At 45.7% G+C, this 18572-nt stretch overlaps 1 protein-coding gene across 7 annotated transcripts in view; it reads right to left on the minus strand.

Moving 5' to 3' along the window:
• Positions 1–18572, minus strand: part of CENPI (centromere protein I) — a 708963-nt gene that overhangs the window by 568315 nt on the left and 122076 nt on the right. For all 7 annotated transcript variants that reach the window (XM_085607721.1, XM_085607722.1, XM_085607716.1 and 4 more), the window contains one exon: positions 14096–14233. In XM_085607721.1, the coding sequence (XP_085463847.1) occupies positions 14096–14233 (138 nt within the window). The remainder of the gene's footprint in view (positions 1–14095; positions 14234–18572) is intronic.

The raw sequence follows: 18572 nt of genomic DNA on the forward strand, positions 1-18572 counted from the left end.
GACTACTTCTGAAATCAAGAGGAATTTCTGCCAAGGAGAAGAGCTGAAGAGCTGCAAGAGGAGTATTGCCCCTTTGCTGTGTGTTGCTTTGCTGGGTTGGCCTGCAGTTGCTGCTTCTGCCAAGGAGAAGAAAAGGACTGGACTATGCTGTTTTCCTACTTGCGAAGTTTCTCTAAGGGCTTGTGTGTGCTTGCCTCCTATTCTGAAGTCTCATGGACACATACTTCACCTGCCGCATCCTTGAACTCCACTCCTGGGAGTTCTGGCCTGCCTTGTGGTGTCAAATCCAGTTCTCGGCCCTTGGTGGCTGTTCCTTCGGCAAATATTTACAAAGATCTGAGGAAATCTGCAAAATAGATGCTTCGCTCTTTTTGCGGCTGAAATTTCCGACTCAGCACCACCGAGCAGGAGAAAATCCTGACAGACCTGTGAGGCTAAAATCGATCCAGCGCTTGCCCATGCCCTGAAGATTCACCGCACACCGAATTCAACGCACCGGTTTCCCAAGTCCAAGACCCCCGCACCGAATCCAATGCAGGCCCTGCTGTACTACTAAAAGAATCGACGCATCACCTATGTGCAGCTATAAAAATCGACGCAGAGCCAGGATCGCCGCAACATCGACCCGTAGCAGCAGAATTTTCTCACGCATCGCACATGTGCACCAAATTTTTCCAGCGCAACATCCAGAAACCAGAACCCCTCTGGAAATAGACACCTCACTTGCTCCTACAGTCCGAATTAGACTCTCCACTTGTACTGCATGCAGCAGAACTGTCACCTCCCCTCCCCAAGGACTCTGGAACAAATAAAACAATAACCTGTACTTACCCAAGTACTCTGACTATTCTTATTCCAAACTAATCAAGGAGGAGCTTTTGACTCATAACTTTACGCATGTACTTTCCCTGAGACCATAGAGGTCCAGTGTCTCGAGTCAATCTCCGTAAGAAACAAGTTACATATATACTGGGCAATTTTCTCTGGAACTGGGATCCCTGGACCTTAGCACCTCTGCATCTGAGTCCTATACTGTGTTTTCCAGCGCTTTCACTCTCTGCAGCTGTTTTGCCTTGTGAACTTTGACGCCGTTAAGGTACTTTGTGTAAAAATCACATCCTTAGATTTCTATGGACAGAATTGCTTGAAACATTTTAAAAGTCATCTTTTGAGTTGTGTATGTTGAATTTATGTTGGTTTGGTTTAGATAAAGATACTTTGTTTTTCTAAACTGGTGTGGTGTTCATTCGTAGTGTTTCCACTGCGTTACTGTGTGTATTATGTACAAATGCTTTACACATTGCTCTGAGATAAGCCTGTCTGCTCGTGCCAAGCTACGAAGAGGGTGAGCAGAGGTTATCTAAATGGTTAATACCATTATCCTGACTAGAACGAAAGTTCCCTACTTGGACAAGGTGCATACATACCTCTGCCAACTAGAGACCCACATTTCCAATACCTCCTATTAGGAATGGGGGTCTCTAGTTGGCGATGGTTAGCACTTTTGTCCAAGTAGGGACCCTTCCTTCTAGTCAGGATAAGGGGGATACACTACAGAAATAACCCATGCTCACCCCCTTGATAGCTTGGCACGAGCAGTCAGGCTTCTCAGAGGCAGTGTGTAAAGCATGTGTACATAACCAGCAGTAATAGTGAAACTAGCATTTACAATGCAATTGGTCTCGCCTTTGGGACCTTATATGTATTTAGCTATGCAGCACATTAACCCGAGTGCTGAAACATATACTGTTCTTTAACATGAAGGGAAATTAAGCACCAAACTGCGTGACATGCCAGGTATGGGAACACATGGAGAGAAATATTGCCTTTCAGCAAGAAATTGTAAAGTTCACAGCTCTGTTTTTAATATAAAATCAGGGCCTTCGGTGGTCATATCACTGAAAATACAAGATTTGAAAAAAATGGTCTACGGTTGCCCGTGGAAGACCATTTCTATGGACTGGTATCCAGGCCTGGGCGTAGTTCGCAGAGGTTTGCTACGTGGAACTCTGCGAAGTTACAAAAAAACTCAGCGAAGTTCCGTGAGTGGCAGAGTGCAGTGGTAACTGCAGTTTGTGCTGGTATTCCTGCTGCTCTGGTAGAAATTTTACCTGAGCTGCAGCTCGCGATCTTACCGTTCGCGAGCAGGGGAAAAAACTCCACTGCACATCGCGAAGCGGAGTTTTCTGCACTCCGCAAGCTCCGCAGAGTGCAGAAAACTCCGTCAACGGAGCGAAGTTCACCACCCCGGCCTACTGGAATCTAGAGAATGCTAAAGTGATCCTGGTATTTTGCTGACCTCTGCAGGTTTTCTATCAAGAAAGTTAAATAGAGGCAGTTGCCAGAAAAATAAAAAATAGAAAGTCCCTTAGCAGAAAGCAATTCTGGTATTTTACTGACCTCTACTGGTCGTTTTCTATCAAGAAAGTTAAATGGAGGCAGTTGAACAGAAAAAAAGTCCCTGAGCGGAAGTAGACAAGTCCTAGGGCTGAACTCCAGAGCAAGTACATACACATCTAAGTATATACTAAAGTATATACAAGAGGTCTTACATGCTCGACCTAAACACTAAAAAAGAACAATAAAACAGTTTAGAAAAATATCCTTTATATATTCAAAACAAGACCAAAACGATAAGAATCTAACATACCATACTTAAAAATATGCATTTCATTTGTAAACTTTATTTCGATCAAAAGATCATAAAAGTTGCATAAAATACATATAAAAAGCACATTTGAACACAGTAAAAAACATTAAGAAATTGATTTTAAAGTAGACCCGTGGAAAATATACATAGCAGCGTAAGATTATTTAGTACTTGAGACGTTTAATCCACATTGCATGTAAAAAACGTGAAACAGCAAACACTACAACAGTACTTGTATCGCTGGCTAAGATGCGATAGGCTTCAGTACATCTTGTAAATCCTAGGCTCCTACATAGAGGGATGTGCCAATATTTCCTGGGAGCTCTATATGCAACGCAAAGAAACAATACATGGATTATTGTCTCGGGCGACCTTCCACAGGCTGGGCAGGTTGTTTCTATGTGTTTGGACCAATTCTTAGTAAAGTCCCTAAGAGGTAAGGTGCCCAACCTAAATTGGATATATAGTTTCCTTGCCAGAGATGGGTGCACTTCATTCAGGAATGATTCAAAGATATACTGGTCTTTATTTAATAAAAACTGTCTTGAAAGACTGCCAAGAGTTGTGTTTCGTTGTAGTACACTTAGCCTATACTGCCTATATACCTGGACCAGTTTGACACGAGGGAGCGTCAAACAGAATACCCCAGGACTAGTCCAAAGTTCAGGCAAACCAATCCTGTAGCACATCTCCTTAATATAGACAAGCCAGGGAAGCTTCTTAGAAGTGCTAACTGCAATTATTGAGCTAAGATCACGACAATAAGACCCTAGCTCATCTGTGAGCCAAAGTCTTCGCCAGTATGTTAAAGGACGTAGGCCAGCTTCTTCATCTATTGGTCGTATTGCCAGATCAAGACGTAGTGGTATTAAAGGGGTGCTTTGCGGTAGGCCCAATAAAAGTCTAATAAACGTATTCTCTATTAGAGAAAGACCTTTCAACTGAGAATGGCCCCACAACTCTGCCCCATATAAAGCTGCATTTCTTGCTTGCACTTTATAGATTTCTGCAGCAGGGCCAGGGGCCCTATGTGTGGTGTATTTAGCCATTCTTAATATCGCACCAGATAGTTGGGCAAGCCGCATAGCTGCTTTGTCTAGTTGGGGAGCCCAGGAAAAAGACTCAGAAAGTGTGATCCCTAGGTATTCAAATAGTGAGACCTTTTCTAGAGTTGTTCCATTGAGTGTGGGATTAGGCCGAGTTGTATTAGCTGGGTTAAAAACCATGTATTTAGTTTTCAAAATATTTATTTCGAGCCCATGGTCAATGCAAAATGCTAAAAAACTATCTAAAACACGTTGAACGCCCATCGGGGATTTAGATAGCAGAAGGGTGTCATCTGCAAATAGCATGACTGGAACCTTTCTACCATTGAGTCTAGGGGAGTCACCACGGTCCGTCTTATTAATATGATTTACCAGAGCGTTAACATAAAGACAGAACAGGGTAGGGGCTAGTACGCATCCCTGCCTGACTCCTCTGTTGACTGGAAAGCGCGCGGTTAGTTGGCCTGCCTTACCATATCGGACCTGCGCATAGTTGCCAGTGTGCAATCTTATGATCATAGCTAGTAGGTCCAAGGGGACTCCCAGCTTATGCAATACCGCCCAGAGCTTAGCCCTTGGGACAATATCAAATGCTGCTTTCAGGTCGACAAATATCAGATAGAGGCTGCCACCCTCCACTGATACTGTCTTCCAGAATAATAATTGCAGCCTTAAAAGCTGATCAACAGTCGACACCCTTTTCCTAAATCCTGCCTGTAAATCACTCAAGATGTTCATCTCTTCCATCCAAAAATGCAGACGATTGAGTAAAATTCTAGCAAACAACTTTTGTGCTACATCTATTAGGCTAATTGGCCTATAATTTACAGGAAGCAACGGTGATCCTTTTTTAAAAATGGGAAATATTTCGGCTCCTAGCCATGTATCTGGGATACTCATACCTTTCATGATGGCATTAAATAAGGTCCATAAATAAGGAACCCAAATCAAGGGTTCTTCTTTATATAGGTCCCCAGGGATTTTATCTAGGCCAGGTGCTTTGGATGTAGAGAGAGAGTTTTAATAGCACCCTCGACTTCTGAGGCCGTTATTTCATTTAAAGAGTCAAATTGTGCTAGCTTAAGGGGACCCTCCATAGGAATCAGATCATCTCCAGTTGAGTACAATGACTTAAAAGGAGCTTCCCAGGCAGATGCTGCAATATTCGGAAAGATCGGGGATCGTTCGTCCTTGTTACCTGTGTTGGAGATAATTTTCCAAAATCCCCTCATGTCCTTATTAGAAAGAGCAATTTTAAGGGCCTCCCATTTTTCAAATTCCCATGATTTTTTTGCATTTTTAATAGTCTCATTATAAAGCTTCCTGGAAGGCTTCAATATAGCCTTATTTTTTGTTTTAATTGCATTAATAAGAGCAGATTTTGCCTGCCTACATTCTTTAGTATACCAGGAGTTAGAAAAGTGATTTTGCCTGGATTTAGTTGATGGAGGATTAAAAAAAGTTTTGAGAGCCAAAGTAAGGTGCAGGTAAGTTGATTCTACCGCTTGTAGGTCCCATAAAAATATGCACTTTGCATGAATAATCTTAAAAATGCAGTGCCTTGAAGTCAGTAGCTCTGTCCGGGGCTATCGGGATACTGAAAACAGAATCCAACAATTCCATATGACCGCGTCGGTTGGGGTGTTGGCAGACTGGTAAACAATTCCTTTTCATTGCGGCCAATCAGTGCTTTAAATGGGAAAAAATAGGTGCAGGTACTCATTAATATGAGCTAGAGGCGTGGTGAGTGGGCGGGGCTTGGGGCGGGGCTTAGGGCAACATATGACGATACATAATGACTTCTATATCAGTTGCAGCAACTATGAAAAACACATGTGAAATGTATTTATGTAACCAAAACAGGTTCTCATTACACAAAATGAAACCCAAAAAGGATGATATGTTAACAGTTTATCGTTCTGTAATATTTGCTGCTTAATGCCATGCTGTTATGTGGCACAATACTATATGCTCTCAAGCGTGCACACACACGCACGCACACTCTAGCTCTCCACATTCCCTCTAAAATCTACTGAATGTGCTGATCCTCTCCCTTTTATCTCCACTTGCCTCTAATCTTCACCCAGCCTATAAACTTCTCACTAGTTCTGCTCCTCTTTTGCTTACTCTCCACAAGTCTTACATTTTCTCCCTACTTGTCTCTTCCGTACTTGTCTCCTGTTCACCCCTCCATGCTGCACTCATCCCCTAAATTTGCAGTCTGGAAAATTAAAGTTAAGAAATGCATCAGATTTGACTTTACAGAAATGTGTGTTAAAATACAATTTCTGAGACGATTAATGATTTCAAAACTCAACCATCTCACGTCTTTACATTCATCCCTACTCCTTCCATCCACAAAGAGAAGCAGCTCCTGTCCTGAACAAAAAGATTAAAAGAAAGCCGGCTTTGGCGAAGGCAGAGGATTTTGTTGGGCTGTCACTGCTTTAGAATGGCCAGTGCAATCAATATCCTGACTGACTGCCCGTCCCAACCCATTTACACACCTGATGGAGAGGGACGGGGCTAAAGCACTTTCAGCAGAATAGTCCTCGGGCACATGATCGACAGTGAAGGGTCTGTCTAGACCCTGCACTGTTAGTCACAGCGTGACGCACGGTAAGCCCTCTGCCCCCTGCAGTCTCAGGCCATTCACATGGGCGCTGCTGGAATCTCCAGCAGGGACTCAGCATGAGGCTTGGCGTTCTTACAAGCTCCTGAGAAGCAGAGCGGCATCTGCCCTGTGCTAGAGGCGATAAATAACCGGAGCCTGCAGTGCCATCTACTAGGGTACCGGTACTCTCCCTGGCGAATGAGAAGTGCCGGTACTGAGGGCCAGAAAATTCAGAAGTGCCGGTACACAGTACCGGTGAGTACCGGCCCATTTAAAGCACTGCGGCCAATCACGTTGGTTGAGATGTGAAGTTAAGATGTGCAGCGTGCGTTACCCTCAAGGCGCTGGCAGGCAGTGGCTCGGTGAAGGTTGTCCAGCAGTTTCGGTGAGACCAGGGCTGCAATGCGGAGTAAGGTGGTGCTCGTTGCGGTGCTGGCAGGTAACAGTGCAAGTGACAGAGCCCGTTGGTGGAAGCTCGCGCTGGTCGGCCCAGACTGCGGTGTGGGACGAGGCGGTGAGTCATGAGACTTATGAGCAGTGCCTCCAAGCCACGATGTCGTCACGGGTGTCGAAGTCAGCAAGTGGCGACGGCAAGACCAGGACGGCACGGTGAAGCGAGGCGGTGCAGAGTACGGTGCCCACAAGTCACGGTGCAAGCAGTGGCTCGGTGGCAGTCGTCGTTGGTGAGACCAGGATGGCGGTGCCTTCTGCTGTGCCATCAAGACACTGAGCCAGCGACAGAGTCGCTGACTGAGGGGGTTGCTTTTGCCCCTCTGTGGCAACTGAAACCACGGTTCCAGAGGCAGTTCCCAGAGGTCTGTGAAGTCTTTGCGGTACCTGTGACTTCAGAACAGGAGGCAAGCTCTACTTCAAGGACTTTGAGATACTCAGAAACAAGTTTAAGAAAGTTCAGTCCAGTCCTTTTACTTCCCAAGGTAGAAGCAGGAACTGCAGGCCAACCCAACAAAGCAACGACACAGCACAGGGGCAGTACTCCTCCTGGCAGCTCCTCCAGCTCTTCTCTCTGGCAGGTTTCCTTGATTACGGCGAGTTCAAAAGTTCTGGGGTGTGGGCCCCATATTTATACTCCGTTTCCCTTTGTTCTCTTAGGCAGAGAGTGTCCCGGCAGGAGGTGGAGACAGCATTGTGTAAAGCAAGGCAGGCCCATTCAGGTGCAAAAAAATCTCCTCCTACTCCTCTAAATGCAGCCCAGGTCTATTGAGTCCAGCCCCAACTCATCCAGAAGAGGAAGGACACACCTCACCCCCCCCCCATGGCTGTCTGGAGAGAATGCACATCCCCAGCACCTGTCGCTCCAAAGCCAGACAGTCAATCCACAAACCCAGTACAGACGCACAGGATGGCTAGGTAAGAAAATACCTACTTTCTAAAAGTCGCATTTTCAAACACAGAACATAAAAATCATCTTTACTAAAATATGCTTTTTTACATTCTGAGTCCAGGCATACTGAACTTCACCTTCCTATCTTGTCCCAATGGAGAGTTATGCTTATAAGCTATTATAAGTAATTTCCCATTCTATGGGACAGATCAGTCTTTCCATAGTGAAAAATGGAAATACACAGTAATACACTACCAGGACATGTAATACACACCAGTATATGTCCTACCTTTAACATACACAGCACCCTGCCCAGAGGGGTACCCTGGGCCTACCTTAGGGATGACTTGCATGTAAGAAAAGGGAAGATTAGGGCCTGGAAGGGGGTGCACTTGCCAGGTCGACATGGAAGTTACAAACTGTGCGCAGACACTGCAGTGGTAGATCTGAGAATCCTTTACAGGGCTGCTTGTGTGGGTGGCAAATCAAAGCTGCATGCCCACAAGAAGCATTTGATTTACAGGCCCTGGCACTCTCCATGTACTTAACTAGGCACTTACCAGTTAATCAAATATGCCAATCATAGAAACACCAATCCATAATACAATTTACAACAGGAGCTCTTGCACTTTAACACTGAACTGCAGTGAGAAAGTGATTGGAGACACTAAACCAGCAAAAACAGTCAAAACCTGGAGGTCAGAAAGCAAAAAGACAGGGGAAACAAACAAAAAGATCCCAGGTCTAACAGCCCCTTATCACTCTAGGCTTTCAAAATGACTACAAATCTTCCTACGAGTATATAGTGAAGAAATGGGCCGTGTTCTTGTTTCACTCTTGGTCAACATTTGTCCCATGTGTGTACCACGGTCCTAAGAGCACTGAACACATTTTTCACCACATACTGGAACGGATATCTTCAACTTAAATATATGTAATAGGAATAACCACCTGGTTTACTGTGAATTGATTGCAATCTTATCAGGCTAGGAACCATTGTGTACTCGGATATTAGCTTACCCAAGGTCCCAGACGACTTTCATGTTCCCTTGTGTTTTATAACCAGTGTACTTTGGTAGCTGAGACCTGTACCAACATGCTCTCAGGGGAGGGATGCTGGGTGAGGAAAGCTTGTTCTCCCAGCATGGAGCAGTGGCAACGGGCAAACATCCTGTGCACCGATCACCTGCGCAATGCTTGGCCTAAGCACCTCAGGAGAAAGTCCATAAGGGCTTTATTAAAAGGTAATAGGGGCTCAGTGGAAGACAGCCCCGGTTGAAGCACCTTTGTCAAGACGTTGGTCAGGACTGTAAAAGATGGAAGCTGCAGGCGAAGGACCTCTCTAGCCCTCCTCACCATCACAGATAAGAATGCACCTTCCCCCATAGCAGGCCCCCGAGCCAAGAACAGGCCAGAATCTGGAGTCATGACCAATCTGCTCGCATTGCCCAGCTCCTCATACAAATTATCCTCATGGTAGAATGGACTCTGATCCTCAGTTAAGTCACAGAAACCACAGCCATCCTCATCTGTTATGTTATGTCGGGTATTTATAGAGCGCGCGGCTACTCCCGGGAGTGTCCCAGCGCTAGAGCAAAGAACACGCACCCTGACAACAGAAAGATGAACCAGAGCACCAAGCAATAAAATGCTAGTTGAACCGCTTTAGGGTTGGAATAACCATATCTTGAGCATTTTTCTAAAGGCAAGCAAATCCTGGGCCTGGCGGAGAGACAGGGGGAGGTTGTTCCATAGGCCGGAGGCAACCGCCTGAAAGGAGCGACCTCCGACCCGTGCAAGTGCGATTTTCGGCACAGAGGTCAGGAGTTTAGATGAAGATCTCAGAGTACGTTGAGGGACATAGCGGGGGAACCTATGTCTTAAGTAAGGAGCTCCGATCTGATTAAAAGCTTTAAACACAAGAACCAGGGCTTTAAAATAAATTCTCTTCTGGACCGGCAACCAGTGCAGGGAGGACAAGAGCGGAGATGTCCGAGTGCCAGAGGGGACCAAGAAAATGGCCCTGGCCGCCGCATTTTGAATCATCTGCAAACGGGAGATCAAATAGCTAGGAAGACCCAAATACAAAGAATTCACATAGTCCAGACGCGAGGTAACCAGAGCCTGGACTATGATTCTTCTGTGAGAGACAGAGAGCAAAGGTAAGAAGTTCCTCATCATTCTTAAAATCCCGAAACAAGTCCCTGCACAGACTGAATCTTGGGTTTCATAGAAAGCAAAGAGTCCATCTTGACTCAGAGATTCTTGACCACGGTCACTGACGACCCGGGGGGGGGGGGGGGGACAGATCCCGCGGCCACCAATTATGCCAGATCTCACAGGGGCGGTGGCCAAAGAAGATAATCTCAGATTTGTCAGGATTACATTTCATTTGGTTATCCTTCAACCACGAGAAGACTTCAGAGAGACAGGTATTTATTGCATGACCATCAAACTCGGCGCCCTTCGCACAGGTGAATAGCAGCGGAGTATCGTCTGCATACGATACAATCTTTGCCCCGTGTTGTTCAGCGAGGCAGGCAATAGGGGTCATGTAAAGATTGAACAAAGTAAGGCTCAAGATAGAGCCCTGCGGGACCCCAACATTCAAAGGTGGAATAGCAGCTGCAAACGGAGGGGACCATAAGGTTTGAAGACGATTACTGAGAAAGGACCTGATCCAACTAAATGCCATGCCGCCTACACACCCCTCGGCCAATCTTTGCACCAGTCTGTTATGGGGCACGGTGTCAAAGGCCGCGGAGAGGTCCAAAAGGACCAACACCGCGTTGCCTCCCCTATCAAGTGTGGCATTAATGATCTCAGAGATTTCTAAAAGGGCTGTTTCGCTACTGAAATTAGCCCTAAAACCGGACTGACTAGGGTGCAAAAGAAGGTTAGTCTCAATGTACTCCGTGAGAATGGAGTTAACATATTTCTCCAGAACCTTTGCAAAAAAAGGAAGTAACGATATGGGACGGTAATTACCGGCTTCCTCCGGATCCGCCGTGGGTTTTTTTAATAGAGGGAGAATTCTGGCATGTTTCCAGCATAAAGGCATATATCCTTCCCGCAGGGAGTTGTTTAAAATCCGATTCACTATGGGGTTGATAGCCTCAGCAATAGCCGACAGCACCCTGGCAGGACAGGGGTCGGCCGGTGAGCCCGATTTCAAGGACTTCACAATAGATAGTGATTGGACCATGGAGATAGCAGGAAACTGCAAAAGGGAGAATTCAGAACTAACAGCAACGCCGGAAAGATCTAGGTCTAAAGTTAAGTCCGGCAACTGTATTTCAAATACATTCTGAATCTTTTTAATTTTATCATAAAAGAAAGAAGCCGTCATACATTCACCCCAGTACAGAGATCTGGGCCTAAATCCATCGTTTTTTTGCTCACCATGCCATTCCAGTTTGAACCCAGCCATATGCAAATCAGTCTTGACCCTGTGCCTCAAGGGAACAGTCCAGTCCGAACTGCCAAGCCAGGTCCTCCCTGGACTGGAAACAAGCATCCTAGGACCGGTTTCGGGGTTTCACCCCTCTTCAGCCAGGATAGCTTGATTCCAGTGGCATGGAGAGCACGGGACTCACGTCTGAGCATACCCGTCCCACTCGGGGTGACAAATGCAAAAACAACAATTGATGGACAGAATGCAGAACAATGTCATACAGTCACCCCAGTACAGAGATCTGGGTCTAAATCCATCGTTTTTTTGCTCACCTTGCGCAGGTTGAGACACACTTTAAGTTCAGTTTCCAACAGGGCAATTTTCCCTTCATGCTGACTACTGGTAGTTACACAGACACCATTTAGTTCTGTCATTGACACTTCAAAGTATACCCTCCCCAAACATGTACCAAGACATTCAACTTTCCCTGATGAATCATGATGGAGACTAAATTCCTCACATGGAATTCGACACCCGGACGGAAATCTAAACCCAATGTTGAGCGAAGTCTTTCGATTTGGCGGAATGTCTGGCATTAAAATGAATTGGTCAAAATCCTCTATTCTACCTCTTACACTTGATACCGCATAGGAATTTATGCTCACATGGGCGGATGATGCCGTAAAATACCTGGGCATATGGCTCAGTAAGGACCTACAAAGCATCTGGCGATAGAATTTTGGTAAACTATTGGACAGGCTTGAGCGAAAGTCAAAATTCTGGGCTGCCTTGCTTCTGACACTAGCGGGCAGGTTTGCCATAATTAAAATGATAGTTCTGAATAAATTTTTATACTGCTTTGCTAATATTCCCATGCCCCTAACACAGGCCTTTAAGTCTCTATGCACCGTCATGATTGGTCTGGTCTGGGCCGGCGGCCAACCCCAAGTAAGCTGGGAACTGCTGACACGCCCACTGTCACAGGGAGGGCTGGGAGCTCCCGATTTCGAAATTGGTGATGAGAGCGCAAGCACAATTTCTTTACTTTTGGATACACCCCATCCCGTTTCAGCCACATGTGGCCCTTGAGAGTGGCCTTATCATAGAAACATGAACAAAATAAACACAGTCAAAACCCTAAGCTGGGCCTGGGGGTGGGGGCCTGAGATGGAGGACAGGTACTCCAGTGTTGTATGCACGATCCACACCGCTTGCGTTCCACCCACAATTCCCCTTCCTATATCACAAGGGCGCCATCGCACGTGCTCGCAAAATGAGCATCTCTACGCTAGGCGACCTGTACCCACAAAACACGTTCTTAGACCCGCCAACAGGTCAGGAAGGTGATAAGGCACTGATCCTAGATTTACTCCTATATTACCAACTCCGCGCCACCTGCAAGACAATGCATCCTACCTTTCCAGCTCCTCCAGTTACTGTTAGTTCAATTATTAACCACACCGACCTCTCGTAAGTTGGTCACCAGGTTCTATACTCTCACGCAAACAAACATCCCGTGGGTTGCCCCAAAGTCCCTGGCCCAGTGGAGAATCAAGCTGATAGATCTGCCCACAGATGCACAATGGGCATTTTGTTGCACGCAATTAAGGTATTTATCCCCTAACTACAAGCTGAGACTTATACATTTTAAATTCTTACACAGGTACTATCGCACCCCTCACAGCTATACAAGTTGAAGCTACGTCCTGATTTGCGCTGCTGGAAGTGCAAGGGAGAAGCTGCCACCTTTCTACACATTGCGTGGGATTGGCCGGTCATATCCAGTTTCTGGGGGGAGGTGTACGTGCCATACAGGCCATCACAGGACTGCCACTGGTATGCTCCCCATTAATTGCGCTGCTAGGCTACGTAGAGGAGTGACACCGCCTTACAGCTATGTTGCTTTTGCTAGCAAAGCGTAGACTGGCCATATACTGGGGAGCCCCTAGACACCCTCGAGTTCCTGAATGGATCCGAGACGTGGCTTATTGTCAGGAGCTTATTGGGATCTAATGCCAATGGCATCTCGCCCGAAAGATATTTGGGAACCTTTCACGACGTGGCTTGGGGGGAGGGGGGGGGGGGGGGGAGAAGAGATGTGCACCTCACTGATGACACCGGAACATTAACAGCTGAGGGCCCGATAAGAAATGATCCGACAGATGACTCGGCGCCTAACACCTAGCGCACGCTATACCTCCAGTCAAATTGACCCCCTCCCTCTATATGGCGCTAGCTATGAGCAAACCGATGATTCCTCTTATTAAATTTGTTGTCTTGACGCCCACAGTTTTGTTCTGCCTCTTCATATTGACATCAAGTCTCCATAATAACTGTTTGTTAAGGACTATACTAACTTATGTGAAGTTGCATTTTCTCCAGGTAATGTAAATCTGTGTAATGTGAATGTACTGTACTGATACTTGCTGGAAAACCCCTCTTGCTAGATTTCTTGACTGCGACCATTGTGGAATGCATGTAACTAATCTGCTTTGTTACATAACTGTCTGAATAAAAATAAGTGCACCACTGCTACCTGAAAACAAAAACAAATGAGGAATTGCCAGAAAAGCTACAAATGTAGGTCTGAGGCTCCGAATGTGCCTGCTTAAATGGAGGCGTTATTGGCAGATGGAATGAGAAATGTAAGGCTCATTGGAAGAGAATGAGGCTGGGAAGGGTGAAGGTCAGATTGTTGCTATTTAATTGTCTTCAGCGTTGCAAAGTTTGTGTGTCATATGCTTGATGTCCAGAGTTATCTACCGAATTTGTTTTTCTCCTTGCAGCCTCTAATGGACTTTTTTTTAGAACTCGGTCACCCAAAATGTCTAACAGTGAAGTAATAAATGAGAATACTCTAGTCTGTGTGGGCGGTGTGAATGGGCGCTGTACATATACAAAAGTGTATTCTCGCACTGCTACAGAACCATTTTCATGGATCATCATGATTGAATGGTACATGCAGATATTTAAAGATGGTCAAAAGAAGGACACAAAGCAGTAAGAACGCATCTTTCAACAATTCCCTGTTGCAGGTTACCATACTTACCAAGCACACCACTGAGTGCCACATTCAGAAGGACATCAAGTGCAGTCGGGGGCAATCCTCTAAACAGGCCGATCTTCTCAACGTTACTCAAATGCTTCATCAGCTTCTCATTTCCTCTAAAAGGAATGCGTTCTTTGGCTGGGAAAACAAATAGATATAATATTAGTTAAGACAGAACAATCAAGTGGCAGGACAAATATTACTTTGCCTTCTCTGCTAAATTCTCTTATTGCGGAGATTCAATGTCAGGCAATGATACCCTGTCCCAGACAATGTTTGATCTCACTATCTGCTAACCTATCACTGCAAGAGGTGGAGTCCGTGATTCCTTAGCCTGTACTGCAATTTTAACCATGCAATGCCTTTTTATCCCTCATATAGAAATGCATTTTATGTTACCAACAGGGCCTTGTTCATGCTTGATATCCTGCAACGGAAGAGGCGCCGAGGCAATGAATCATTCACAAAATGTATTACAAGAGCTATCGAAAACAATTGCTGGAGGCCAGCAAGAAAAAAAGAACCACACCTAAGACTAGTAGTAATATACAGGAAAAAGCCCTTAAAATAAGCATTGCCTAAAGGTCTGCCTAGCTTATAAGTGAAAAGCGTTACAACAAACAAATGGACGGAATGCTGACAATGCAGACATTCTCCCCCAGTCAAGAGATCTGGGTTAAATCCATCGTTCTTTTGCCCACTACGCCACCCCAGTTCAGACATGGCCATATGCAAATCAGTCTTGACCCTGTGCCTAGGATGCTAGATTCCGGTCCAGGGAAGACATGGCTTGGCAGTTCGGACTGGACTGTTCCCATGAGGCACAGGGTCAAGACTGATTTGCATATGGCCATGTCTGAACTGGGGTGGCGTAGTGGGCAAAAGAACGATGGATTTAACCCAGATCTCTTGACTGGGGGAGAATGTCTGCAGTGTCAGCATTCCGTCCATCATTTGTTTGTTGTAATGCTTTTCGCCCTAAGTGGGATGGGTATGCCCAGACGTGGGTCCCGTGCTCACTACGCCACTGGAGTCAAGCTATCCTGGCTGATGACGGCTGATAACCAGAAACCGGTCCTAGGATGCTAGATTCCGGTCCAGGGAAGACATGGCTTGGCAGTTCGGACTGGACTGTTCCCATGAGGCACAGGGTCAAGACTGATTTGCATATGGCGATGTCTGAACTGGGGTGGCGTAGTGGGCAAAAGAACGATGGATTTAACCCAGATCTCTTGACTGGGGGAGAATGTCTGCATTGTCAGCATTCCGTCCATCATTTGTTTGTTGTAATAGCTTACAAGTGAAAGCGCTTTTCAATAACGGGTAAATTTGAGTTTGCGGTTGTAAATCTTGACGAGTAAGCAAGACCTAGAACGTGCCAATAGTTGGATGGACGAGCGAGTGCACTGATTTATGAATGAGGGTATGACTAATGGGTGAGTGCATAAGTAGATGGTTGAATGAGTGGAAGGAAGGGTGGCTGGACAAATGAGAGCTTGAAAAAGTGGGTAAGCACTTGGATAGATACAGATAGGCTACAACAAAAAATAAAGAGGGCCAGAGGAGGTTTAAAGACCAGCAGGGGTTGTCTCCCCAATTAAGAACCAAAAACACAAAAGAAGCTCTGGGTCTAGAAAGTTGGAAGAATGCTAATGGGGTGTCTCTTTTAAAGGACGGTTTCCCTCACCCACCTGAAGGCGGCATGCTTCATCATAGGCTAGCCTCCTCGAAACTATGAACCTAGTCACGGTGCGAGCTACAACCCCCTCTTTGAGAGGGAGGAGCTCAGGGATGTTTTGTTCGTCTAAAAAAGGTATAAATACCTTAAATGAATGGGTGTGGTGAAGGACACAAAAAAAAAAAAAAAATGGGAGTTAAAACTAGTTCAGGGGTACACAATAGGTTTTATTTGGGAGTCCCCAGACCAGAAATAAAACCAGGATACAACAAGAAGGAATAAGACCAGTCATAGGGTGCAATATAGGTCATGGGTCGACATATATCAGCCTAGTACGCTCTTAAGAGGTGTGGCGGCCTTCTTTAGGACCTCGTGAGTGTTACTACAAGATGTGTGCAATCAAAATGTGCATAAGTATGCTTGGACCTTAGCCGAAACTCAATGTTATCCTCTCCTTTCAACATCAAAAACATACTCCATAACTAGTTTTAACCCACATTTATTTTTGTTTTGCCTCCCTCACCATACCAATTCACTTAAGGTATTTAGTACACTTATTTTAGACAAACAAAACAACCCTGAGCTCCTCCCTCTCAGAGAGAGGGTTGTTGCCCGCACTTTGACTAGGTTCATAACACGAGGATGTTACCCTATAATGAAGCATGCCACTTTCCGGTGAGTAAGGGAATCCGTCCTTTAAAATGGGACACCCCAGTAGCATCATTCCAACTTTATAGACTCTGGGCTTCTTTTGTGTTTTTCGTTACAGATGGGCTACATCACGTTTACAGGCCGAGGCCTCACACAGCAGGTTAAAGACAGAGGAGCATGCAAGGAGAAAAACACATGAACACTAAAGGAAGACGGGCTGACTGGGTGGCAGGGTGCAGACAATGAGAATAATGGGCCACAAACAAAAGCATGGGGGAGAGTAGTCGCAAAATATGAAGTCATGAAGAGGGTAGGGGAGGATGGCCTAGCAGACGCATGGGATAAGATGGAGAGATAGAGAAGACAGAAACGGTGCAAGGAAAGGTCTTCTCTTCGTGAGGAACTGGTCCACATATGGTTGGCCCATTAAATGTTCAGTAGGTTACAGAACAACTTACCAAGAGCAGCCGCAATCTCATCTGTGGCGGCAGGAGTCCTTGCTTTGCTCCCACAGAGATTCAGGCACCGGAATTGTACAATAATACTCATGAATTGAATTACTAAAGAAACAATCTATGGGAAATCTTATTCTTTAATTAAATCATTTATTAAATATTGTATACACTGATCGCAAGTGAAACAAATGCTTGAAGTAGCATCTAAATAAGTACAACAAACAACATGTGCATGCACATACTTATTTCGCTCAAACCTTAATTAATCCCTTCTTTAGGACTCGGATTGTGTTGTTAGGGTCGAGCCTGCGAGAGCATGTGCTAGCGTCTCACTTGCGAGACACGGTTGTATACACAAAAGGGCTTGGACTCCGCCTATTGCTTACCATTTGTCTGCTTCTGCGTTACTATTCTTTGTAGCCCTCTTTATTGGCCAGTGCAGCAGTAACATCACTTCCGATGCTTGCCGTGGAGCAGGTATCAAGAACAGATTGATTCAGCTTAATTAGTGCTCGTCCGCTGCTCCCAACTCGATCAAGGCACTATTTCTAGCCTCCTCCCACACTCGTTCTCGGCTGCTCAGTCCATTGCGCTTGCATGCATTTCAAAATCGCTCTTTCCCACTCTGCATTCTTGTACCGCTCACCAATTACTCGACTACTGCTGTCGCTTGCTCTCTACTGTGCCCCCTTGGCTGCTTGCCCCATACCTCACCTACCATCTTGAGGTGCTGCTTGCTCCTTCCTTTTCCTGCTGCCTGCCCTCTCGCTTGCCATCTCCCCATCCCTTATTTCTTGTTTAAGAAGCTCCACTTCCATCTCCATTCGCAGGTCCTCAGGACAACACTCTGTATCCATATGTGTTCATAAACATCACATTGGCTTGTAATGGCGTACATACTTGAGCCCCAAGTCTCACATCCCTGAAAAGGAGAATGACTGGAGTCTCTGGACCCACCATTAATTTATTCATGTATACCGTTAGACTTCAGAGTCCTAGGTGGAGGAGAGACTGCATAGGTTAGGATGTAGGCGGCAAAGGTATGATATTTTACAGTGGGTCCCCATTCTTACAGACACCCCGCCGACATACTGTTACGCAGCTTTACATTACAGGGGTGCACTCTAAACTGTTTTAAGTTTCAACATGCTGGACATATCTCCCAATGGAGTAGGTTGCGGGCAGAGTCATTAAGGTCAGGGCTTGTTGGTAGGGCAGTGTTTCTGGGCTGGCACAGTTGTTTTTGCCTTCGACGCAGAGCGAACGTGTTTCCCAACACCCGCAGTGTAGTACATGCAGTATTTAAGTATTGGAGTTAGGTTGTGTGCAAATCTTTCACTTAACTTTGATAAAATACAGTGCACCAGAATGTACGATTATTTAATCGCTAAACCTGAGCAGGAGGAAGCTAAATGAATGCAGTGTAACAAGATCTCAGTGCAAAAACGTTGTGTAGGAAAGTGCCTCTTTTGACCTGGTTAGCCCCAACTTTTTGCGTGATGACGTATGTAATTTTGAACTGTAAGTGCTCTGGGTCCCTGCTAACCAGAGTCCCAGTGCCAGATCTCCTTTCACTAAAACTGTACATGTTTGGCACAACTTCTGTTGTCTCCGTAAGCCCCAGTAAATGGTAACCCCAGTACCCAGGGCATGACGACAAATGGAGATCCCCTAGGGTTTACCCACCCGGATC

This window comes from Triturus cristatus, chromosome 5_2, assembly GCF_964204655.1.
Source record: "Triturus cristatus chromosome 5_2, aTriCri1.1, whole genome shotgun sequence".
In the NCBI taxonomy this organism is placed as follows: Eukaryota; Metazoa; Chordata; class Amphibia; order Caudata; family Salamandridae; genus Triturus; species Triturus cristatus.